We start from the raw sequence: 27703 nt of genomic DNA, 5'->3' as shown, positions 1-27703 counted from the left end.
TGACAGGAGGTGGTTTCCTAGACCTAACAGCCGAAGTGTGAGCAACCAAAGAAGAAACAGATGAATGGGATTTCCTCAAAATTAAAACACTTTTGTACATCAAAGGACTTTGTCAGAAAAGTAAAAAGGCAGCCTATGAAATGGGAGACAATATATGGAAACCACATATCAGATAAGGGTTTAATATCTCAAATATACAAAGCAATCCTACAACTCAACAACAGAAAAGACAAACAACCCAATTTAAAAATGGGCAAAAGACGTGGATGGACACTTTTTTGAAGAGGAAATACAAATGGCTCAAAAACATAAGAAAAAATGCTCAACTTCACTGGCTATTAGGGAAATGCAAATCAAAACCACAATGAGATATCATCTCACACATACCATAATGGGCATTATCCCCCCAAAAAATAAACAGAGAATTACAAGTGCTGGAGAGGATGTGGAGAAAGAGGCACACTTATTCACTGTTGGTGGGAATATAGATTGGTGCAGCCACTCCGGAAGGCACTCTGGCGGTTCCTCAGGAAGCTGAGTATAGATTTGCCATATGATCCAGAAATTCCATTACAAGGTATGTATTCAGAGAAACTGAAAACTAAGACACAAACAGACATTTGTAAACCGATCTTTATTGCGGCATTATTCATGTTGCCAAGAGATGGAAAAAGCCCAAATGTCCATCAACAGACGGGTGGAAAAACAAACTGTGGTATATTACACAGGATGAAATATTATGCAGCTCTAAGACAGAACAAAGACATGGAACATGTAATAATGTGGATGAGCCTTGAGGACATTACGTTGAGCAAAGTAGGCGAGAAGCAAACTTTGAGGGTAAAAGCTGAGAACACTTATCAGGTTATCAGGAGAGAGAAAGAGGGTAGAGATCGGGCATTTGACGGTGAAGGAGTATAGAATGTTCAACAGGATTGATTGGATAGATCCAGAAATGGATAGCAAAATACTGTGTGATGGTAGCACAATACTGTAAGTACACCAAACAAAGATGTCTAGGAAAGCTGAAAGAGGAGGGCTAGGGGCATGTATAACATCAGAAGTAAAGAGAGATGATAAAGACTGGGACTGTATAACTTAGTGAAAACTAGAGTGGTGAATGATTGTGACTAAACATACAAATATAAAAATGTTTTTACATGTGTGAGAACAAATGAATGTCAACTTTTCAAAGTGTTGAACAAGGGATGGTACTGGGGAAAAATATAATCAAAGCAAACTGGAATCTATGGTTAACAGTAACATTGTAATATGCTTCCATTAAACATAACATAGGCAATATACCAAGGTTAAATATGTATAAGAGGGGGATATAAGGGAGGGATAAGGGATTCCTGGTAGTGGTGGTGTTGTCTGACATTATTATATTGTATTGTATGGTATTTTTCTATTATCTTTTTACTATTCTTTGACAAAATTTTTTTCATAGTAATGAATATGTTCAAGTGCTGATTGTGGTGATGAATGTACAACTATATGCTGATACTGTGAACAACTGATTGTACATTGTGATTGTACACTGTGGATAACTGTATGGTATGTGAATATCCCTATAAAATTGTAGGAAAAAATATAAATAGGGATAAAAGTGCTGGAGAAAACATGGAGAGAGGGACGTACCTATTTATTGCTGATGAAGAGGCAGAATGGTGTAGACTTTCTGGAGGTCAGTGTGGTGGTTCCACAATAAGCTATGAATGTGGGGGCCATAAGGTGCTGGAACCTCATTATGGGGTACGTACTTGGAAGATCTGAGAGCAGAGACATGAATGGACATTTGCATATTGGTGTTTATGGAGGCAATATTCATGATTTGCAATGGGTAGAAGTGGCCCAAGGATACATCTACTAAGGAACAGAATGGTGAACTGTTGTGAGTGCACACAATGGAATAATGAGCAACCATGAGGCGTGAAGCTGTGAGACATGCAACAAGGTGAATGTATCCTGTAGAGAGCATTTTGTGTGAAGTATGCCAGAAACAAGGGCAAACACTATACTGCCTCACCAATATGGACTAACTACAATGTGTAAACTCAGAATTGAATCTTATGGTACAGCCTATCAGGGAAACGATTATTGCAATGGTCCCTAGATTGCAAGTTCTTAGAGCAGTCAAATGTCTTCCCAAATTGTAACGGCTGTCTACAAACTCTGAGATGCTGATCCCTTTGTGTATAACTTGTTTGGTCTCTGGAACGTTGGGTATCTGTGTGACACCTGAAACTCAAAGCTAGAGCTCAGCAGATATGAACATCAGTATTAGTGCATGCAACAACTGTCAAAAAAAAAGCTGAAGAACACCCCAGACATCAACTAGAGACATGAATGAAGCAGAACTGGTTAAGACTAGGGCAAATTGGGCCAAAGCGTAAAGGAAGAAACGACTGAAGTTTTAAAACTTCAACTTTCATGTGAGACCAAGGGAAGGGATGTTTATTTGGTGCAGGATCCATATTTTCTAAACAATAAAACTTCTACAGTCAGTTTGTTCAAACAACATAATTACATGAAACTTCAAATAGGAAGTGAGATATGGTAGGTGTGTATAGGTTAGAGTGAAATAGCAACACATCCCAAAGTAATCTGGGCAGAGAATATAACATGGATTGTGGCTGATGTTCTCACAACCACTGAGGACTGACGGTTTGGTATATCGAGCACTCTATCTTGGGGCTTGCCCTTATGATGCTTGTAACTGCAAAAGAGAGATTAAACCTGCTTATAATTGTGCCTAAAGTCTCCCCTGAGTACTTCTTTGTTGCTCAGATGTGGCCCTCTCCCTCTAGCTAACCCAACTCAGCACGTGAACTCACTGCCCTCCCCACCATGTGGGACCCGACTCCCAGGGGTGTAAATCTCCCTGGCAATGCAGGATATGACTCCTGTGGATGAATCTGGATCCAGCATCATGGGATTGAGAACATCTTCTTGACCAAAAGCGGGATGCGAAATGAAACGAAATAAAGTTTCCGTGGCTGAGAGATTCCAAATGGAGTCGAGAGGTTACTCTGGTGGGCATTCTTATGCACTATATAGATAACCCTTTTTAAGTTTTAATTCATTGGAATAGCTAGAAGTAAATACCTGAAACTATCAAACTGCAACCCTGTAGCCTTGATTCTTGAAGACAATTGTATAGCTATGTAGCTTGCAAGGGGTGACAGTTTGATTGCAAAAGCCTATGGATCACACTCCCTTTACCCAGTGTATGGATGGATGAGTAGGAAAATGGGGACAAAAAACTAAATGAAAAATAGGGTGGTGGGGGTGATTTGGGTGTTTTTAACTTTTACTTTTTATTCTTATTTTCATTTTTCCTGGTACAAGGAAAATGTGCAAAAAATAGATTGGGGTGATGAATGCAGAACTATATTATGTTACTGTGAACAACTGATTGTACATTTTGGATGACTGTATGGTATGTGAATATATCTCAATAAAATTGAATTTTTAAAAATGGCAAAAGACATGGACAGACACTTTTCTGAAGAGGTAACACAAATGGCTCAAAAACGTATGAAAAATGCTCAAATTCACTGGTTATAGGAAATGCAAATCAAAACAAAAAAAATTCAGTGGAAAAAATTATAAGAGTATATTATGAATAACTGTATGCCAACAAACTAGATAATGTAGACGAAACGGACAATTTCCTGGAAACACATGAGCAACCTAGACTGATCAGAGAAGAAACGGAAGACCTCACCACACCAATCACAAGCTAAAAGATCCAATCAGGATGACAATAACCACGAGTGCAAAAGCAAGACCTCCACTCTCCTGTCCCCCTTATCCCTCACCCTCTCGGAAAGATCAAAATGCCTTTTAGGCTGTGGACGGCCCTATGCGGCTTCGTCATGCCTACATGACGTCACAAGCAGTACCTGCGCCAGAGGGATAGGCTAAGGGTGAGGTGGGTTCCGAGTGAAAGAAGCAGGGCAGGGCTGAGGGGAAGGAGAGGTTAAGGCTGGGTCATGCATGTTCTTATCACAGAGGATTTTGTAAATGACTTCATCTTGTCCGTACTGGCTCTCTCCCACTGTGTCTGCTGCCCAAAATTTCCCCAGAGACAGTCCCTCACTTATATTCTGAGAAATCCACACTATGGCAGCCTCATTAATGCAGATAGCCATGCTGAAGTATGGACAGGTTGGAATGATGTGTCTAAGTTTTTCCAGTATGGATGGAGATGTACCACTAATGAGAATGCCTATTCGAACCATACTTTGATGGGCAACTGGAACCAGGAAAGATATGACCTAAGGAATATTGTGCAGCCAAAGCCCTTACCCTCCCAGTTTGGACACTACTTTGAAACAACATGATGCAAGCTACAACAAAATGCTACTTTCAACCCATAGATTTAAGCGAGAGCCTCACTGGTTCCCAGGACACCAACCTGAATTGGATCCTCCTTGATACAAATGCACAGAAAAGTCAACTTATATGAATAGCTATTCAAAACCTCAAATTGAGCATCACTCTGGGTGTGTGTGGATCCAAAGGATGGCCCATTTCAGGAACCAGGATTCTAAGAAAGAATAAGAAGCTTCATTTCCTCAGAGAGGAATATAGGAGTGAGCACATTCTAAACTAGGAATTCACTCTCTGAATAAATAAAGCATCAAATACAAATATTCTCTACCCCTTTTTTTGTTTTAACCAAGATTAAGTGTCAAATTTAATTGTATCCACTCTTAGTTCTCTATTAGGGGTATATGGTAGGGAGGTCTTAAAGAGAACTACTTCTCTCATACCTACAATTACTCTGTTTTTGCCTGCTTTCCATCAGTGGTATTCCTGCAAAATCTAGTATAACTTACATTCCATTTGCCTAGATGCTTTCTGGATATAAGCTGACAGTCACAATCATATAGTATACTTTGTTTAATGAACATCCCCTCTTGAGTACTAGGTCAAGAAAAATAACTTTTTTTATTAAAGAGAATTTAAAACATTGGCAATAGTAGACAGAATAGTATAATGAACTTCTATGTACCATTACCCAGCTTCAACAATTTATGACCATCTTATTTGTTTACTATAAATATCTATAAATATTTCAGTATATTTCAGTGTATATATTTCAGTAAATATTTCAGTATACATATCTCTAAAAGACAAGGATTTGCAGTTGTTGACTTTCCCATAAAGATCACCAGGGAAACCCGTCTTAGTAATGAATAATTCAAAAGGGGGATATTATGGTAAGGTATTTACAGAGTTTCGGGATAGGTTTCAGCTGGCTTAAGATGGGTCTTGCAAAGTGGGAAACTGGTAGGGGATCAGGAAAAGTTTGTGAATAGGTTTGGTGAACACAGGCAGCTGTCTTAAAATGTGGTTAAACTTATCAATATTACCATATATTTTTGTCTCCTGTTTAACAGGACAATATATGAGCATATGGGTATACCTCCCAAACCTTCATTCTTTTACATTTCATACATAGATCTCGAATTTGTGTTGTATATGAAGTGAGGTAGGTACCAAGTTTCATTTTTTTTTTCTACATGGCTATCTAATTGTCTCAGCATTAGCTATTAAAAAGACCATACTTTCTCCACTGCTCTCCAGTGCTATTTTTTACTGTAAATCAACTGTCTGTGAATGTGTAGGTCTGTTCCAGGGCTTTCTATTAGATTCCATTGGTCTAGTTGTAATTCCTTGTACTAATACCTCACTATCTTAACTACAATAATTTTATAAAGTCTTAGTACCTAATAGATCAAGTCCTTTTACCTTGTTCTCCTTCAAGAGTGCCTTAATTATTTTTGACTCTTTGCATTCCATTTAAATTTTATATCAACCTGTCAAGTTCCATAAAAAGAAACCGTTAGGATATTGATTAAACTGCATTGAATTGTTAGGTTAATTTTAGAAGTATTGATTTCTTTACATTATTGCAACTCCAAATACATAATCATGGTATATCTCTCCACTTATTTAGATCTTTAATTTCTCTCAGTAATGTTTTATGCTCATCTGCAGAAAGGTTTTACACCAACATATCTTTTCTTTGATTTATTCCTCAGTATTTGATAGTTTTTGATATTACTGAAATGATCTTAACTTTTTTTAATTTTTATGTTTCTAGTACATAAAAATAGAATTGTTTTTATGTTTACTTTCTATACATCAATTTTAATAACTAAACTCTCTTATTAACTCTAATAATTTATCTGTAAATAGTTCATATTTTCTACATAAACAGTGATATCATCTGAAAGTAAGGATAGTTTTGTTTCCACCTTTTCAAACTTTCACCATTTTGTTTTATTTTCTCCTCTGGCTTGAGATCCAATCAGTCATCAAAAAGCTTCCCAAAAATAAATATCCAGAGCCAGACGGCATCACAGGGGAATTCTACCAAACTTTCCAAAAAGAAATGACACCAATTTTACTTAAACTCTTTCAAAACATTGAAGTAAATGGAACACTACCTAACTCATTTCATGAAGCTAACATCTCTCTAATACCAAAACCAGGTAAAGAGCCTACAAAAAAGGAAAACTACAGGCCAATCTCCCTCATGAATATAGATGCAAAAATTCTCAACAAAATACTTACAAATCAAATCCAAAAACACACTAAAAAAATCATACACCATGACCAAGTGGGGTTCATTCCAGGCATGCAAGGATAGTTCAACATAAGGAAAGCAATCAACACTAATACAACACATTAACAAATCAAGAGGGAAAAATCAAATCATCTCAATAGATGCTGAAAAAGCATTCGACAAAATCCAGCATCTTTTTTGATAAAAACGCTTCAAAAGGTAGGACTTGAAGGAAACTTCCTCAACATGATAAAGGGCATATATGAAAAACCCACAGCCAGCATAGTACTTAATGGCGAGAGACTGAAAGCCTTCCCTCTAAGATCAGGAATGAGAAAAGGATGCCCACTGTCACCACTATTATTCAACATCGTGCTAGACGTGCTAGCCAGAGTACTCTGGCAAGACAAAGAAATAAAAGGCATCCAAACTGGAAAGGAAAAAGAAGTAAAACTGCCATTATTTGCAGATGATATGATCTCATATCTGGACAACCCTGAGAAATCAACGACACAACTACTTGTGCTAATAAGCAAATTTAGCAAAGTGGCAGGATACAAGATTAATGCACATAAGTCAGCAATGTTCCTATTCACTGGAAATGACTGAACTGAAGAGACACTCAAGATAAAGATTCCATTCTCAGTAGCAACTAACAAAAATCAAGTACCTAGGAATAAACTTAACCAAGGATGTAAAAGACCTATACATAGAAAACTACATAACTTTACCAAGAAAAATAAAAGAGGATCTAAAAATATGGAAAAATATTCCGTGTTCATGGATAGGAAAGCTAAATGTCATTAAAATGTCAATTCTACCCAAATTCATTGACAGATTCAATGCAATTCCAATCAAAATTCTAACAATCTATTTTGCAGACTTGGAAAAGCTAGTTATCAAATTTATTTGGAAGGGAAGGATGTTCAAATTACTAAAAACGTTCTAAAAAAGAAAAATGAAGCAGGAGAATTTATACTCCCAGACTTTGAAGCTAATTATAAAGCCATAGTAGTCAAAACAGCATGGTACTGGCACAAAGACAGACATATTGATCTATGGAATTGAATTGAGAATTTGGATATAGACCCCCAGATCTACTGTCGACTCATATTTGATAAGGCCCCCAAACTACTAAACTGAGACAGAAGAGTCTTTCAACAAATGGGGCTGGGAGAGCTGGATAGTCACATCCAAAAGACTGGAAGAGGACCCCTACCTTGCATCCTACACAAAAATTCACTCAAAATGGATTAAAAACCTCAGTATAAGAGACAATACCATAAAACTCCTAGAAGATAATGTAGGGAAACATTTTCAAGACCTTGTATTAGGAGGTCACTTCTTAGACCGTACACCCAAAGCACAAGCAACAAAAGAGAGAACAGATAAATGGGAACTCCTCAAACTTAAAAGCTTCTGTACCTCAAAGGAATTTGTCAAAAAGGTGAAGAGGCAGCCAACTCAATGGGAAAAAATATTTGGAAACCACGTATCTGACAAAAGACTGATATCTTGCATATATAAAGAAATCCTACAACTCAATGACAATAGTACAGACAGCCCAATTATAAAATGGGCAAAAGATATGAAAAGTCAGTTCTCTGAAGAGGAAATTCAAACGGCTAAAAAACACATGAAACAATGTCCATCTTCACTTGCTATTAGAGAGATGCAAATTAAGACTGCAATGAGGTATCATCTCACACCAATTAGATTGCCCGCCATTAAACAAACTGGAAACTACAAATGCTGGAGAGGATGTGGAGAAATTAGAACTCTTATTCATTGCTGGTGGGACTATAAAATGGTATAGCCACTCTGGAAGACAGTCTGGCGGTTCCTTAGAAAGCTAGATACAGAGTTACCCTCCAATCCAGCAATTTCACTTCTCGGTATATACCCAGAAGATCTGAAAGCAGTGACACAAACAGAGGTCTGCACACCAATCATCATAGCAGCAACATTCACAATTGCCAACAGATGGAAACAACCCAAACGTCCTTCAACAGATGAGTGGATAAACAAAATGTGGTATATACACACGATGGAATACTATGTGGCAGTAAGGAAAGAGGTCGTAAAGCATATGACAACATGGATGAACCTTGAAGACATAATGCTGAGTGAAATAAGCCAGGCACAAAAAGAGAGATATTGTATGTTACCACTGTGAACTCTCTGAAAAATGGAAAATAAATGGCTTATATTGTAGAATGTAGAGGACCTATCGATAGACAGTAAGTAGTGAAGGGGGAACAATAATTTAATAAGAACAGATAAGTTATGGAGGGTAAACTTAAAGTTATAGGAATGCTCAGGAACGACTACGGTTTGTTAATTTTTGGGGGGTATGGTAGAAACAAGTTGGCAGCAATGCAGTTATTTTAGGTTAACTGTTTTTCTTATTCCTTTATTTGGTTATAGTTTGTTTACTTTCTTGGGGTAGGGTAGGAACATGTTGGAAGCAATGTAGTTATTTTAGGTTATTTGTTTTTTCTTATTCCTTTATTTTGGTTTTATTTCAAGAGGTTTTTTATTGCTTGTTTTCTAATGTTTTGATAAAGTTAAAAAAACAATGAATGAGTGTTAAAAAGAAAAGTAAACAAGTAATGAACAATGGGGGGTAGAGGGGAATGGAATGTTTTGGATGTTCTTTTTATTTTAAGTTTTATTTTATTTTTTGGAGTAATGAAAATGTTCAAAGATTGATTACGGTGATGAACGCAACTATATGATGATACTATGAACAACTGATTGTACACTTTGGAGGACTGTGTGTTATTGTGAATTTATCTCAATAAAACTGCATTTAAAAAAAAAAAGAAAAATGGGAACAAAAACTAAATGAAAAAATAGGGTGGGATGGGGGCATGGAATGATTTGGGTGTTCTTTTTTTACTTTTATTTTTTATTCTTATTTTTATTCTTTTTGGTGTAAGGAAAATGTTCAAAAATTGACTGGGGTGATGAATGCACAACTATATGATAGTAATGTGAACAGTTGATTGCACACCGGGGATGATTGTATGGTATATGAATATATCTCAATATAACTGAATTAAAAAGAAAAATGTGAGTACTCTTGATTATGGAAATCTACATGGAAGCATTACATGTTCAAAGAGTATGATGTATGCAGCCTGCTCTCAAATGTAGGTGGGTTAGGTAAAAAGGAAGGGAGGGAGGATGGGAAGAAGATGATGGAATGATTGATGTATGGGTGAACAGACAGAAAGAATGATCCGGCAAATGTGGCAAAATGTTAAAATTGGTGGATCTGGGTATCTGGGAGGGTGGGGGTATGCTGGAATTCTCAGTATGGGGTTCCTGTTATTTTTGCAACTATCCTGTATGTTTGAAATTATTTCAAAATAAAAACTTAAAAAAATAAATAAATGAACAGTATTCTGAAGAAGAAAGGCCTTCTTATCTGTTGTATTCATTATCAAAATACCTCTTTTCCATTAAGCTACATACCAAGGGATCTTGCTTTACAGGCTATGATTCTGACTTCTTTCTACTACCAACTTTTAAAAAGTTAAAAATAACTGAGTTTACTTTAAAACAATAAATCAATGGAAATAACATACTTATCAGATTTCCTTTTGCATCCCTGAGAGGAGCACCACCTCCACCTTTCCCCCAGGGGTTATAAGTTCTCATTTCAGCTTCTAATTTGGCATCATATTCTTCTTTTTCTTCACGTTCTTTCTTCCTTCTTTCTTCTCTTTCTCGAATCTTGGCAACATTAAGAAACATTCATAAGAGCAGATAAGTACTCTAATACAAGAGGTTAGTAATCATACCAGACTTAACTTTATTTTTTCTTGTTAGGAAAAAAAACAGATATGACTATTTTAGGTACACAACTATAAAGTTTAAAATCACAAATATAAGTAATGCCTAATTTAAAACTACTTCAATGGATGGAATATATAGCTGCTGCTCCCTTATATTATGCCATTAGAGACCTTTCCAGCCACTGATGTGACCTTGGACTGAACCAAATTCTCACTCCCACCTCAACTTCTGTCTGAGCTCTCCCCTCCCCTAAACCTTACCAGGGGCATGTGGACCATTAAGATCACTCTACTTTCCTTTCTCATCTATCTTGTCATTGTAACCTATATTCTAGATTCTGACTCTGAGTTTGCTTATTCTAACTATTTCATATCAGTAAGATTATATAATATTTGCCCTTTTGTGTCTGGCTATTTCACTCAATATGATGTCTTCTAGGTTCATCCATATCGTCTTGTGTATCAGAACTTCCTTTTTACTGCTGGATAATATTCCATTTTGTGCATGGACCACATTTTGTTTATCCATTCATCTGCTGATGGACACTTGGGTTGCTTCCATCTTTTGGCAACTGTGAATAATGCCACTATGAACATCAGTGTAGAAATATCTGTTCAATTATTTTAGGTATATATGTAAAAGTGGGATTACCAGGTCATATGGTAATCCTAGTCTTAACTTTCCAAGGAACTGCCAAATGGTTTTCCATAGTGGCTGCACCATTTTAAATTCCCACCAGCAAGGAATGAGTGTTACTGTTTCTCCATATATCTCCAACATTTGTAATTTCCCATTCTTCTAATAGTAGCTGTTCTAGTGGGTGTGAAATGGTACCTCACTGTGGTTTTATTTTGCATTTCCCTAGTGGTTAATGATGTTCAACATCTTTTCGTGTGCTTTTTGGCCATTTGTATATCTTCTTTGGAGAAATGTCTATTCAAGCCTTTTGTCCATTTTTTTCATTGGGTTGTCTGTCTTTCTGTTGTTAAGTTGAAGGACTTCTTTATATATTCTGGATATTAAACCCTTATCAGATATGTGGTTTCCAAGTATTTTTTCCCATTGTTGGAAAGTCACTTTTAAACTCATAACCATGTGCAAGGAAAATTTAGGCAACCAGCAAAGTCAAAGAAATCATCACATACATACAATAGACTTCTAAAGTTGGGAAATCTAGTTCTGTCAGTGGTATTTTTAATATTCTCATTCAAAAGCAGACAAATTCAGACTTTTACTTGTAGAATCCTAAACACACAAAAATAATGTTGGTATCTATAGTGCAGAAAAAAAACCTTTCAAGGAAGGGTACCAATATAAAGGGTGAACAAAAATTTTAGAAGAAATCCAAGTGGAACTTAACAGAAAAATACCTCAGTTGGACCTATACCTACCAAGAGCCACAGGGTCGTTTCAGAGAAAAGGGTAATTAAAAAAAAAAAAAACCCACAGATTTGACAGTTACTTTAAAGCAAGCTCTCTTCCAACATTACAAACTACAACAGAAGACATTATCCTCAAATGTGTTCTGCTTCCTTTATTCCCTGGTCTTAGTTCACAGTCTCATTAATCTAATAGATTAGAACATGGAACCACCTTCAAACCCTGTTCTTTCTCATTCCCTACATACAAGTCTTGTCAACGAAATCTCAGAATTGTCTCATAGGGTGTCCTCTCATATTCTCTTGGATGTCTCCCCATATTCCTTGTTGGTTCAGGGCCTCATCTCCTCATGCCTGGACTATCTCAATAGTTTACTAAGAAGTTCCCCTGCCACATCTCTTCCCCAGTGAGAGAAAATGTATCTCTTTTCCAATGTAGCTACACCACAGCCAGATATTTTCCTAAAAGCCAAATCTGCTAATAACAACTAATCCTTCCACTTTCCAGTTTAAAATTTCCTCCCTTTGACTGTCTGCTACTTATAGGATAAATTGAAAACCCCTTAGAAGTCCTTCACAATCCAGCATAACCTAATTTTCCAGTTTCATCTCCCACCCTTTCCTAATACGCACACCAACTCTCTTTCCTAAACATACCAGGAATTTCAAATGTATGCATTGAACAACACCCAGCTCAAGTATCAACTAAAACAGGAAGTCCTCCCCAACTGACCCAGGCAAGTCTTCCCTCTATCCTATACTTTCAACAGCATTCCAGTCTATTCACTTCAAAACTTATCGTATTGAATTACAATTAACTGTTTCCCTTCTCCTCTGCAGACTCTGAGTTATAAGAGACTATTGTGCTAACACAATAAGGTGTTCAACATTAAATGAATGAATGAACAAAAGAATTAATGAATGGATACCTGCTGCTGGAGAGCATCTTGGTAAGACTGAAGTGATTGTTTTGAAGGCTTGGGTTTATCTTCAAAAAACAGTCCTGAATTTACTGCTTGATTACTTGTAGTTTTCAGTTCATTCTGTCCAACCATATTCCTACACAATTAATACACAATTAATAATCTGAATTCACAGAGAAAGAAGAAAATGCAATACTACTTGAAACTGCATGGCACATAAGTACATTTAGAAAGAGGGAAAGACATTTCTCCCAAGATCAAAGAGGACCCCTTAAATAGAAGCCCTTCCTAAGCTCTCCCTCCTGCCTCTGCTATGATAGTCCACAGAACTTTCAAATTTACTGGATCTATTTCTTTATCTAAGCAACAGTTACATGGGATTGAACACTTTGCAATAATCCAAGCAGTACACATATGACTTATGCAATTTTCTGAATGTACAGAAATCATAACACACTGGAAGTCCCTCAAAGCAAGACTACAGTAACAAAAATTCAGACAACAAATGTGCTCCAATGTAAAATAATTACTTCCTACCCATTTCAAGAATAAAACAACATAATTACAGGAAAAAGTCTGTCCCAAATAAAAAAACAAACAAACAAACAAAAAACTTACAAATCAACAAAAAAGGAAAAACTCTAAAATACATTATGGTTATATAAACCTCGCAATAAAGTGTTTTGTTCTTAAATACAGCACTTTGAAGACTACAATATATTTTAAAAATCTAAACTATAAAAGAATTCAAACAATAGCTATAAAATTAAAAAATTATAATTATAAAAAAGAAACTAGAAAACCCTTATCATCAAAAACGATGCAATAACTTTAAATAGTGAGTTCCTTCTGTATTTAACTCATTATCCAATTTACTGACAATCTTTTACAAGGATGAACAGGTATATCTATGTATACTGTCACACTGGATTATGAGCAAGTGAAAGAGAGGATGAGAGGAGACAGAGCAAATGGTTCTCAAGTTAACCTTATACTTTTTCAGAGAGAGGGGGCTCTGCTTGTGTAAATGATTAAGAAGGTCGAGAACTTTTCTGAGTAAATTCAATCTCTCAAAAAATATTGGCTATAAATTACATGGTAGAAACATTCTCTCAGTGTCTTTCATTCATTATCCTTCCTGTCTGCACCATTCAAGCAAGAACCCAGATTTGTGACCTTGAAAATTCATCAACTCCTCCCTAGCCCAAAGAAGATAGGGTTTAGGAATGTACGTAGTCAGATCAAGACAGGGAAAATGGGGGTAATGGTGGAGACGGTAAGTATACATTTTTTTTCTCAGAAAATTTATAGAGTTGTACAGCCATCACCACATTCCAGTTTTGGAACATTTCCATAACTCATACTCACATGCAACTAATCCCCACCCCACCCCCACCCCACTTCCACCCACAGCCACAGGCAATCTATAAGTAAGTGGCCAGTTTTCTGCCTCTATGGATTTGCTCTTTCTGGATATTTTATATAAATGGAATCATACAATACACAGTCATCTGCATCTGGATTCTTCCACTTGTAATATTTTTGAGGTATAGTCTTTATGTAGTTCATTCCTTATCACTGCTGCATAGTATTTCATCACATGACTGTACATTTTGTTTATCCATTCACCAGGTGATGGACATTTGGATGGATTCCAATTTTTGGCTTTTATGAGTAATGCTGCCATGAACATTCCCATACAAGCCTTTGTGTTTACATACATTTTTATTTCTCTTGGATATATACCTAGGAATGGAATATGGTATGGTAAGTTTATGCTTAACTGCTTAAGAAACGGCCATTTCCTGCAACTGCTTTTTGTATAATGATATTGTATTCAGCAACTCTGCTAAAACTCTATTATTAATTCTAATTTTTTATCTCTACATTTTTTTTTTTGCAAATGATCAGTTTTCTCTCTTCCTTTCTAATCCTTCTATCTCCCTCTCTCCCTCTCTTTCTTTCTTATTTTTAGCCTTGCTGTAATTATTAGTCCCTGAAAGGAAGTGGTGATAGTAAGAACACTAGTCAAGTTGTGAATCTCAAAGAGATCATCAGTAAGCAAAATATATGATGTAGATTTCTCATTGCTTATGCTTTTTTAAGGTTAAGTAGACGAACAAAACAGGCTACCTCCTGGGTGAAAATGTTTTCAAACAACACCATCAACAAAAAACTCATACCTGGAATATATAAAGAACTCTCAAAACAGTAATAAGAAAAACAAACAAACCAACTAGAAAATAAGCAAAAGACTTGAAGACATTTATGGAAGAAGATATACAGATGGCCAATAAGCACTGAGAAGATGTCTAACATCATTAGCCATTAGGGAAATGCAAATTAAAAGCCCCAATGAGCTATCGCTACTCTCCTAACAGAATGGCTAAAATAAAGTGACAACACCAAATCTGGAGAGGATGTGAAGAAAATGGGTTTTTCACACATTGCTAATGGGAATGTAAAAACAGTAGTCTCTTTGGAAAAAGTTGGTAGGTTCCTAAATAACTAAACATGCTACTACCATACAACCCAAGAATTATATTCCTGGGCATTTATTCCAAAGAAATGCAGATTTACGTTCACACAAAAACCTGTATAAGAATGTTTATAGCACTCTACTCATAATAGCCAACCTCTGGAAATAACCCAAATGTCCTTCAACAGATGAATGGTTAAACAAACTGTGGAACATCCAGGCTATGTAATACTACCCAACAATAAGAAGGAATGAACAACTGCAAAATACAACATGGATGAACCTCCAGGAAATTATGCTGAGTAAAAATAGCCAATCCTTAAAGGTTACACACTGAACAATTCCATTTACATAACACTCGTATAATGACAACACAGAAGTGGAGAACAGATTAGTGACTGCCAGTAGTTGGGGGGTGGGTGGGAGAAAAGCAGGTGTGGCTAACAGGGTAGTGCAAGGGCTCCTTACAGTGATGGAGATGTTCTGTATCTTGACTTTGTCAATGTCACTATCCCAGCTGTGATACTGTACTGTAGTTTGCAAGATGTTACCAATGGGGGAAACAGAGCAAAGGGAACATAAGATCTCTCTCTGCATTATGCCTTCAAACTGCATGGAAATCTACAATTATCTCTAAATAAAAAGTTTAAAAAAAAGATGTTACAAAAGTATATTTTTTTTAACATGGAAAAATGTTTATTATATATTAATGTTTAAAGCAGGTTAGAGTACAATATATATAGTATAGTATCAATTTGGGTGTGCATGTGTGTATTTCTGTGAGGGGGTTTGTATACATGCACACAAGCTCATGTGCATAGAAAGACTTCTTAAATACATATCTAAATACGGCTATCTCTGGATGAATTAGATTTTAGGTGACATTTTACGTGATTTATTTGTATTCTCTTATGTCAATAATATGCATGCCTGACTTTTAAAATGAAAAACAAATGAGATTATTCTTAATTTTTAAAATGCACTTTCTAGGAAACACTGCCCTAAAAGCAATGCTTTGAACATACTGGTTACCCAGTAATGGGAAATTAAAATAAGTTACATCTGTTCAGAAGAAAAAAGAATGTGTTGAATAATACAGGTTGTATGAAGACAAACTAATCTTAAAAGAAACTATTATTAATAAATGACTTACACAATAGGCTGTGGTAGTTGGTGGGTGACAGGAGCACTAACATAAGCTGCAGGCTGTACTCCCATCATTCCTGAACCATCTTAAAAGGAAAAAAAGCACATTTATTTCAGAGTATTCATTCAATAATGAAGATGTTACCTAAGGAAAAGCATCAATATTTCCTTAGGAATTACCAAAGAACAACATGAGAAAACACAAAATGGTTATTTCTTAAATCTAGAGGAAAAGGAAATAACTATAAAATAAACTGGGTTTTACAGCACAGTATTTATTAAGTCAATAAATAATACAATATTTCAATTGAGGAAAGTTGTGCTTTTCTCATTTATATACATTTGTGTGCACAAAATCAAGTTTCCAGATTGAACCACTGGGAGAAAATGTTTATCCATAGATAACTTACAATAAGCAAGACTGGGATCCAAAGGATTCCTGGCCCCATAAAAATAGTATGCATCATCATAAGGAGTTCGATAGTTAGTAGTCAAAGGTGGTAGTAGGGGAGGTGGAGGCAGAGGTGCAATCCTATATCAAAAGAAATTGGAAAATTCTTAGATTTCATTGCAACATCTTGTTTAAAATCAAGCTATTATTCGTTTGCAAAAATGTTACTGAAAATTCAATCACTGCTCTATAAAAGTCTCAATTTTGCTCCAAACTTTCATTAAAAAATTATGACTCAAAAAGTAAATAATATAGCATGAAATTTCAGGTGCAACATGTATATGAGATAAAACCTTAGACTGATATCCAATCAGTTATCCAACAGTCACTATAAGCCAGTATCAAACAAAGACATGATATATTCTCTGCCCCTCAAGAATAATAGAAACAATTACAATAAAGTATAAAAAATGACATCATAGAAGTAGACACAGGGTGCTACAGGAACACAGAGCAGAGACATTTAAATCACATTGGGGAAGGGAGGAAAATACAAGGAAGGCTTTCTGAAAAAGACAATGCTTAAATCAAGTTACTAGGGTGAGCTAATCACAGAGAGAGGAAAGACAGTCCACGAAAAGGCGGCACAGAGCTACAAAACTGTGTGACTACAAATGGTTCAGTTTGACTAGGGGAAAAGGTGTATTTTCTAGCTGTACAATGTTTTGGTCTTTCACAGAAAGTAATCTATAATGTAAAATTAAAACCACACAAATATCGACAGTGGAGTCCTAACATAATCTTTAATATTTCATAAAATAAAAACTTCTGAAATCCAGTACTTCTGCACTCCCATTACTAATTAGGAAATATTTCTGTATTTCCACCAGTGCAATATTTTCCAATAGAACTGGCAAGAGGCAAATTCCTTTAGCTGAACAGAAAGAGAAAGGGGGTACTAGAATATTTTCACTTCTGAGTGGATCTCAACAGATTCTCCCTTGGTGACTACTTCAGAATAATTCTGAAGGGCAAAGGCGGCATTAAAGTTCTCTTCGTTACTGAATATTTTTCACATTTACTAGTTGCTCAATGTTTCTCCTCTTATCCTATCCTCACCTCCAAAGATACATCAACAAAGCAGTTGAACAATTTCTTTGAAAGGGAACTATCATCATTAACCTTAAATGTTTACAGAGATTTTATATGTGATTTAATTCTCACAATAACCTTGTTATTGCAGGCAAGAAAAAATTATTAATATTCAGCTTTTAGAAAAAGAAAATTTGAAGTTCAACAAAGGTGTGGCTTGCCCAAAATCTAGACAATGAAATCAACTATTTCAATCCCTAATCCAATGCTGATACCACCATACCATGCTCTGTAATTCCAATCCCTTTTAGTCTTTTGACTCAGGAAGCAATGAGATGAAATAAACAAAGGCCTGGTAAGTATAGTAGATACCTACAGCTTGTTAGTACTGAATAAAAGATAAGAACAAATACTACTGAGGAAGAATATGCAGCCCATAAAATGTCAATGTTAACAACAGGATTTTCCTTATACATAGTTTAACAATAGCATAGATAGTTCCGATAGTATGATGCCTTTTGCTTTAGAAATCAAATCTTTACAATACCTAAGTCACAGGCTATAATATAATCTCAAACACCTTTTATTTTTGGCTTTGACTTGCATAACCTCTAAGTAATCACAGAGAAATTGTTAAAGGAAACAGAAATTAAAATAAAATCATATAAAAGAGCCACATTAGAAACCTTTCCTGAATAAATTGAAGGAAGAATTCAAAGTTTGCCAAGTGGAAATTACAAAATTGAAGAAAAAGTCTATCTTTAATATCTTTAAGATATTAAAAACAGATATTCCAAAGTACAACCTAACAATAAATACTAAAATGTACTTAATATTCATTCCAAAAATACTAAATCATCTTTAAACAATAAAATAATGTTATAAGGATTTCTCTAGTTTTTATAATAGCAGAGAAAAGACCAACCATGAAAACAAATTAAGAAGAAAAATCATTTGACAAAAGCTGTCAGTTATACAAAATCTCTGAACAATAATGTTACCTGCTTCATAGCATTCCTCTAAACACGAAATACAACAATACCTTACCTAATTCTCATACATAAAACATTATTAACAAGCACCTGGGAGGCACCATTTCACCAAGGGTGCTGCTGAGTCCGCTGTGTAAATCTTCATTTTGAGATGGGATGGAATGAACTGAAGGAATGGGTGGGACAGATGGGGCAGAAAAGGGAGGGAGAGGTGTCTGGAAAGCTACTCTGGGTCTTTCAGGTGGTGCCATCTCTTCAAAGTGTCTTGGTGCCACACTAAACTGCTTTAGTCTATCAGGCTAAAATAAAGGGAAAAAAAATTGTTTGTTACATAAAACTATAAATATAAAGGTGGAAGGGACCTCAAAAGACTCTCTACCCCATACTACAAGCAGGCACTTTCATTAGTCACAGAACAATAGAATTTTACAGACAGAAAAGATTATGGAGATCACCTCCTTACTTTATAAATGAGCTAACGGAAGCTTCCCCAATATGTTCATCAATCACCTACAGTCTCACCATTAATAAATAATCAAGCAAGGACTAGAGCCAGATACTAATTCTAAATATAGTACTCTTTCTGTTATACTACAACTCTATACTACTTCTCTACCTAATTGCAATTTCTGGTAGCAAAGTTTTCTTTGGAACAGAGGTCAGTGAACTTTTTCTATAAAGGGCCAAATAGTAACTATATTAGTCTTTGCATATGGCCTCTTCACAACTACTCAACTCTGCACTAGCACAAAAACAGCCACAGACAAAACGAAAATAAAGAGTAAGGTTGTGGTGCGATAAAACTATTTACAAAAACAGTTGATGACTGGATTTGGCTATAAGCCATAGTTTGCTGACCCCTGCTCTAGAACATCAGCTATGTGTCTTTTTCTAAGGTCTGCAAATCAAAAGTAAACCCCAAACCTAATTAATATGTCTCTAATATTTGTAATAAAGCAACTTGACACTCATGGGGTTTCATTCAAAGATATGTAATAATAAGGTCTGTCAAACACTAAAGTAACTGTAAACCCAAGGTTTAACATGCCATCATATTGCATTAAAAAGTTCAAGATTTTAAAAGGAAGTTTTTGATTGTGAAATATATTTCAAACTATGTATTGATAGAAGAAAACATATTCCATTTTGGAACTTGTCATTTTTCCCACTATGTTTATCTTCCCAGGAATGATTTCTCAGGCTAATCTAAGTGCCTTATTCTAAGAGCAGTCAACAGCACACTGGGAGTGGTGCTGGTGCAGCAGCAAACTTTTTGAAACAATCTGCAGGATATATGCTTACTATATGTAAAAGCAAACCAAGAGTTAATTACAGTTGAATAATTTTAAGTTACTGTATTCTTTTTGAAAATGAACTTTTTAATGAAATTAATTAAAGCTACTTAAGTGTTATGCAAAGATCAAGCAAAAATTTGCCTTAGGAAATAAATGTCACATATCCAGCTACAAAAACCACATTTTCATAAAAGTAATAAACTGTTACCTCCTCCTTACTTAACTGCAGTGATGTGAGTAATTCATTCCACTTAGTGATGAAAATTGCAAAATTAAAGTAAAGATAAGGTTATCTCTCTAGTTTTACCTTAAATAAAAATTAAAGCCCTTAAAGCTGTCAATTTCTTCGGAAATTACTTTAAAATAATAAAAATGATCAAGATGTTCTAAAAAAATCTATTGTAAATTTTTTTATCCTATAATTTTTAATGCATTTATTATGAACTTTAACATATATTTATAAGTGATAATTTCCAAAGTACAATTTAACAAGTAGTTAGCAAATTTCAAAGAATGTTAAAGGTTACAGTTTCACAATTTCAGTTATTTCCATCATTGTAAAATATATAAACAGAAAGGTGTTAACTTTCGATGCACAGCTCAACAGGCAGTTATATAGGTAATTTCAAAAACTGTTATGGGTCAGTGTGGTGGTTCCACAAAAAGTTAAGTATGTGGGGACCATAAGGTCCTGCAACCTCATTATGTGGTATGTCATTTGAAGACCTGAGAGCAGAGACATGAATGGACATTTGAAAGCCGGTGTTCATGGAGACAATAATCATGATTTGCAATGGGTGGAGGTGGCCTAAGGGTACATATACTGAGGAACAGAATGGTGAACTGTGGCGATACATACAATGGAATATTGAGCAACTACGAGAAGGAGTGAAGCTATGAGACACACAACGAGGTGAATGGATCCTGTACACAGTATTTAAGTGAAGTACGCCAGAAATAAAGGCAAACACTATAATGCCTCACCAATATGGACTAACTACAATGTGTAAACTCAGAATTGAATCTCAGAACACAGCCTAACGTGGACATGATTATTGTAATAGTCCCTAGATTGTAAGCTCTTACAGCAATCAACTCTATTCCTGAATTGTAATGCCTGTCTCTAAACTTTGAGATGCTGATCCCTTAGCATATAACCTGATTGGTCTCTGGAACAATGGGTATCTCTGAGACACCTGAAACTCAGAGCTAGAGCTCGGCAGATATGAATGTCAGTATTAGTGCATACAGCAACTGTTAAAAAAAAAGAACTGAAAAAGAGCCCAGACTTCAATTAGTGATATGAATGAAGCAGATCTGGTTAAGACTAGGGCAAACTGGGCCAAAGGGTAAAGGTCAAACCTGACTGTGTTTTAAAATTTCAACTTCCATATGAGACCAAGGGAAGAGATGTCTATTTGGTGCAGGATCTATATTTTCTAAACAGTATAACTCTACAGTTGATTTGTTCAAACACCACAATTACATGGAAATTTGATAGGAAGTGAGATACCGTAGGTCAGTATAGGTTAGAGTGAAATAGTGACACATCCCAAAGTAATTTGGGCAGATAATAAAAAATATATTTACAGCCTCCCCCCACCCCCCACCCCCGCCCCTGAGGAGCTGGGGGAAGGTGCAGAAGTGTTGGACTTCCTCACTTGGACCAGTGTTGATGTTGTCACAAACATTGGGACTGGCGGTTTGATGTGCTGAGCCCTCGATCGTGGGACTTGCCCTTGTGAAGCTTGTTACTGCAAAGGAGAGGCTAAACTTGCATATAATTGTGCCTAAGAGTCTCCTTCTGAGTACCTCTTTGTTGCTCAGATGTGGCCCTCTCTCCGTCTAACTGAGTCACCTTGGCAGGTGAACTCACTGCCCTCCCCACCAAGTGGGACCTGACTCCCAGGGGTGTAAATCTCCCTGGAAATGCAGGATATGACTCCCAGGGATGAATCTGGACCTGGCATCATGGGATTGAGAATATCTTCTTGACCAAAAGGGGGATGCAAAATGAGATGAAATAGTTTCAGTGGCTGAGAGATTTCAAATGGAGTCGAGAGGTCACTCTGGTGGACATTCTTATGCACACTATACAGATAACACCTCTTAGGTTTTAATGTACTGGAACAGCTAGAAGTAAATACCTGAAACTACCAAACTCCAACCCAGCAGTCTGGACTCCTGAAGATGATTATATAATAATGTAGATTACAAGGGGTGACAGTGTGATTGTGAAAACCTTGTGGATCACACTCCCTTTATCTAGTGTATGGACAGATGAGTAGAAAAATGGGGATAAAAACTAAATGACAAATAGGGTGGGATGGTTTGGGTGTTCTTTTTTCACTTTTATTTTTTATTCTTATTCTGGTTCTTTCTGATGTAAGGAAAATGTTCAGAAATAGATTATGGTGATGAACACATAACTATATGATCGTACTGTGCACAGTTGATTATATACCATGCATGACTGTATGGTATGTGAATATATTCAATAAAACTGAATTAAAAAAAAAACAAAAACTGTTATGGGCTACAGTTCCACAGTTCCAGTTTTTTCCTTATTGTGAAATATAGGGTGTATACAGAAGGACGAAAACTTTCAAAGCATTCCACTGCAAATTAAAGAGAGAACTTTCCCAAGGAATAGTACATTTGAACAAAGTAGAGAGGACTAATTTAAAACAAACTAAAAAAAAATGATGCATAATGTTACCACAATAAAATTTTCTTTAGAAAGATGCACAAATGAAAAATGAAAAAATATCTTAGGGAAACAAAGAACGGATAAAAGTTAGCATTTACATTTTATGAGACTGAATTTATTTTATTACTAATCAAATCGGTGTACTCTTGCATTTCCTCCAATATCCTCTATCTCTACGTCACCACAGTATTTGAATGAAAGACATCATGAACCCTTACCGATTTCTCAGGATCTTGTACTCCAGAAGCTGCAACTCCGAGTTCCAAATCTTTTTCTCTACACAAAATTAGTTTTATATATATTAAAACAAAGTTATAATGAAGACTATCAAAATAATTATTATTGAAACAGACCTACACACAAAGTCTATGCAATCTCTGCAAATACAAATAATTTCATTAACTGACAGTAAAAACTTAAATAATTCTGCAAACTAACTTTTCTGACTTAGTGCAAAGTAAACTAGAATTCACATGTAACTAACTTAGAATACGTATCTCCAAACCAGTGTCTAGGGTACTTCGGAGACTAAGCAACTCACACAGTACCAAGTACAGTAATAAAAATCTTTACTTCGTGAAACAAATAAAAAACCTCTGTTCAAGAACATGCATATTTCCAGTTGGCAAAAAGAAGGGTAAAAAGTTTAAATATAAACACCATACTTTCTAATAAAGTTTTTTAAAAATGACATTAAAGATGGCTAGTATCAGACCACAAACATTGCTTGCTGTGAGAGAGAGGAAAAAAGGCAAAACTAGATGATAGGTCAAAATTCTCTAGAACCAAGATTACTATTCCTAATTTAAAATTATAATTAATATTTAAAATATTTCTCCAAAAAAGATTATAATTAAAGAAACTTGTACACAATACCTGCGAATTTACCATATAATTATTTTTATATTGCATATGTGTATACATGCTTATCATTTCAGACAAGGATAAAATGCTTTTATTTTGTATTTGTTACTATCTATGGAATAATGCAGTGGGCATCTACACAACATTCTATCCTAAATCAAAAACTGAGGAAACTAATGAAGAAATGTAAATGTTACCTACTCTTATTTGTTACATACATGTTCGCATTTGTTACCTATGACAAAGAAAACAAACACTCTCACTCTAATTGTTTCATTATTCTGGCTGATTTACAATATGGAGATTGAAATGTAAGTGATTTATGAATCCATAATCATACTAGGAAAAACAGTCCCTTAATTTACTATATAAAAGTTAACTACCACAATTTTACACAAATGCAATTTCAAAGAAGTTATTTAAATTCAAAACTTTTTTTTAAATGCAAACCTTTCATTACCGTCTCTTGTTTTTCTGTTGCTCAGCCATTTGTTCCAGTAGTTCTAGCCTATATTTCTCTTTCCTTCTCTGAATAAGTTCTCGATCTTCACTTCCTAGACATTAATAAGAAAAAAATGTAGTCTTAACTCTTAGGCAACATATGCAACTAGAAATGCGACTTTAAAAAAAAACTCTCCAGTTTTAATTACATCAAAAACTAATAACAGAGTATGCAGGAAATACAGAAGGAAGAAAAATAATAATCATCAGTACCTCTTCAATTAATATTCAAAATTGATATCCTGTGACAGACACAACTATACTAATCATCTCCAAATCTCTATGTTTAGTCCAAAACCCTCCTAAATATCAGAATATCCTAAACTCCATCAACATTTTCCAAATACTCTAGGCAAAATTTCCACTAATATATCCCAAAAGCCCTTTAAATTTAACAAGAATGTCCAAAATGACATCTCAAAACCAACTGCTCAGAGAGGACTATGAGGAAGATGGTGGAAGAGGAAGCTCCAGGAATCAGTCCCTCTACCAAAACAACTATTAAACTGGCAGAATCAACTATTTTGGAACTCTGGTATCTAGGGAAGAGCGGGCAGAAGAGGCTGGCAACAGTGGTAAATATCAGTGATTTTCACCCTCCCTGCAGCAGCTACCACTCCCCCATCCCACCTCCTCATGGCAGGCAGCAGTGAGGACTACAGCTCAGGCTCTAGATGCAACCTGCTATTGCAAGGTGGGCTATAAGGACCTCATCCTCCAAAACCTACGGGTAACTATTCTGACTGCTTATCACAGCTTTTGATAAGCTTCTACAGATCAATGGAGGGCCAGTTCCGAGGGTGGACACTGTTCAAACCCCCTTCCACCTGCCGCAGGCAAAAGGACAGGAGCCTTAAAAAGGCAGTACATATTTTTCTTTTCACTTTACTGTTTGCATTCCTGTTAAGGAGCCAAAGTAGTATGGAAAAGTCAAAAATTGATAGCTCCAGTCCTCAAAAGCAACAACAAAAACAAAACCTAGGAATACTAAAGAGGTGGGAGAACTAGATTTCCAGAGTTTTAACAAGATACTACTCAGAATGTCCAGTGCTCAACAACAACAACAAAAAAAACAGAAAACACACAAAGAAACAAGAAACTATGGCCCATCCACAGGAAAAGGAGAATTTGCCAGAAATTATCCTTGAAAAAGCTTATATTGAAACTAATAGTCAAAGACTTTAGAACAACAGAATTAAAAATGTTCGATGAGCTAAAAGAATCCACATACAAAGAACTAAAGGAAATTAGGAAAACACTGTCTGACCAAAATAAAAAGTAGAAATTTTAAAAAGGAATCAAACAGCAACTTTGGTGCTGCAAAGCAGAGTTACTGAAATGCAAAACTCATTAGATGGATCCAACAGCCCATGTGAACAGGCAGAAGAAAGGACCAATAATCTTAAACACCAGACACTGAAATTATGTAGTGTGATGAGAACAAAATAATAACAAAGAAAAATGAACAGAGGCGGAGGGACTCGTGGCACACCATTAAGCACCCCAACATATGCATCAATGGTGTACCAGAAGGACAAGAAAGATAAAGGGCAGAAAAAATATTTGAAGAAATAATGTCCAAAAATTCCAAAATCTGACGAAAGACAGGAAGCTCAACAAACTCCAAGCAAGATAGACTCCAAGAAGGCTAAACTTGCATATAATTGTGCCTAAGAGAATCCCCGAGTACCTCTTTGTTGCTCAGACGTGGCCCTCTCTCTAACTGAGCCACCTCGACAGGTGAACTCGCTGCCCTCCCCACTACGTGGGACCCGACTCCCAAGTTGTAAATCTCCCTGGCAATGCAGAATATGACTCCCGGGGATGAATGTGGACCCAGCATTGTGGGACTGAGAGTATCTTCTTGACCAAAAGGGGGATGCAAAATGAGACGAAATAGTTTCAGTGGCTGAGAGATTTCAAATGGAGTCAAGAGGTCACTCTGGTGGACATTCTTATGCACTATATAGATAACACCTCTTAGGTTTTAATGTATTGGAATAGCTAGAAGTAAACACCTGAAACTACCAAACTCCAACCCAGCAGTCTGGACTCCTGAAGACAATTGTATAATAATGTAGATTACAAGGGGTGACAGTGTGATTGTGAAGACTTTGTGGATCACACCCCCTTTATCTAGTGTATGGATGAGTAGAAAAATGGGGATAAAACCTAAAGGACAAATGGGGTGGGATGGGGGGGATGATTTGGATGTTCTTTTTTTTCACTTTTATTTTTTATTCTTGTTCTGGTTCTTTCTGATGTAACAAAATGTTCAGAGATAGATTGTGGTGATGAATGCATAATTATATTATCATACTGTGGACAGCTGATTGTATATATATCATGGATGACTGTATGGTGTGTGAATGTATTTCAATAAAACTGAATTTACTAAAAAAAAAAAAAAAAAAAGATAGACTCTAAGAGATCTCAACCAAGAGATAATATAGTGAAATTCTTAAAATCCAAAGACAAAGAGAAGATTTTGAAAGCCCCAAGAGAGAAACAACTTGTTACATACAAGGGATCTCCAGTAAGATTAACAGAGGATTTCTCATCAGAAACATGGAGATCAGAAGAAAATGGAATGGCATACTTAAAGTCCTTAAAGATCAAAGAAAAATTCTATATCTGGCAAAACTATCTTCAAAAATGAAGGTGAGGGTCGAGACAGTGGGCTGAAGATGAATGCCAGAAGACTTGGATCTCAGCTAAAGGACGGTATTCTAGTTACTGAAATTTCAGCATGTGGCCCTTTTGAAAGTCAAGATCTTCTTTGGAGAGGATTTCCTTGTGTGAAAAATGAACTTTTTCCCAGTGTTCCTCTTGAATTAACAGAAAAGAATTTCCAACTCAACCAAGATAAAATTAATTTTTCCATACTGAGAAACATCCAGGGTCTGTTGTTCCACTAAAATTACAGATGGAATTCAAGATAGTGCAGCAGGCTCAACGGCTTCCATTTCTTCTGAGCTCAAACTTTTTACTAGATATTGTGAGGAATGATGATGAGACAACTGGATTTGAACATATTCTTAATGATCCATCACAAAGGGAAGTAATGGGAGAACTACACTTGATGGTTGAACATAAACTTGGTTTACTGTAACACAGTTGTGCTATTAACGAAAACAGGGACTGCATCTTTTTTAAAGTTGTCTTTCTACTAGAATTTGATGTACACAACATAAAAAGTACTGATACATGAGAATTTTTGCCTAAATAGTATCAGTGATCATTTGATATTATTTGTTTCTTTGGTTTATGGCCATGTGACAATTGAAAATACTAAACGAAGATGATTTTAAAGCTAGTTTTATATTAAAACAGTGGCCTTCTAATCTTTAAAAAATCACTGCTAATGAATATTATAAATCTGCCTGCAGGTTCCAAATAAACCCATTTTCTAGGTATTCCATAAAATTTAATTTTGAATAGTCATTGTTCTGGTTTGCTAATGCTGCCAGAATACAAAATACCAGAAATGGATTGGCTTTTATAAAGGAGTGGTTACAAAGTTACAGTCTTAAGGCCATAAAAT

The 27703-nt window shown here is 35.7% G+C and overlaps 1 protein-coding gene and 2 pseudogenes across 7 annotated transcripts in view; 2 read left to right on the top strand and 1 right to left on the bottom strand.

Moving 5' to 3' along the window:
• Positions 1 to 27703, bottom strand: part of CSPP1 (centrosome and spindle pole associated protein 1) — a 169974-nt gene that overhangs the window by 59941 nt on the left and 82330 nt on the right. For all 7 annotated transcript variants that reach the window (XR_005211589.1, XM_037802572.1, XM_037802575.1 and 4 more), the window contains 7 exons: positions 24119 to 24212; positions 23013 to 23070; positions 18880 to 19088; positions 16725 to 16846; positions 16322 to 16400; positions 12696 to 12825; positions 10177 to 10324 (listed from right to left, as the gene is read on the bottom strand). Coding sequence is in view for 6 of the 7 variants with exons in the window: in XM_037802572.1 (XP_037658500.1) it covers positions 10177 to 10324; positions 12696 to 12825; positions 16322 to 16400; positions 16725 to 16846; positions 18880 to 19088; positions 23013 to 23070; positions 24119 to 24212 (840 nt within the window). In the remaining variant the exon portion in view is untranslated. The remainder of the gene's footprint in view (positions 1 to 10176; positions 10325 to 12695; positions 12826 to 16321; positions 16401 to 16724; positions 16847 to 18879; positions 19089 to 23012; positions 23071 to 24118; positions 24213 to 27703) is intronic.
• LOC119509502 lies at positions 3980 to 4569 on the top strand (annotated as a pseudogene).
• LOC119508772 lies at positions 26816 to 27271 on the top strand (annotated as a pseudogene).

This window comes from Choloepus didactylus, chromosome 14 (genome assembly GCF_015220235.1).
Source record: "Choloepus didactylus isolate mChoDid1 chromosome 14, mChoDid1.pri, whole genome shotgun sequence".
Lineage (NCBI taxonomy): Eukaryota > Metazoa > Chordata > Mammalia > Pilosa > Megalonychidae > Choloepus > Choloepus didactylus.
The sequence above is the reverse complement of the archived record's forward strand: the minus strand, read 5'-3'. Positions and strand labels throughout refer to the sequence as shown.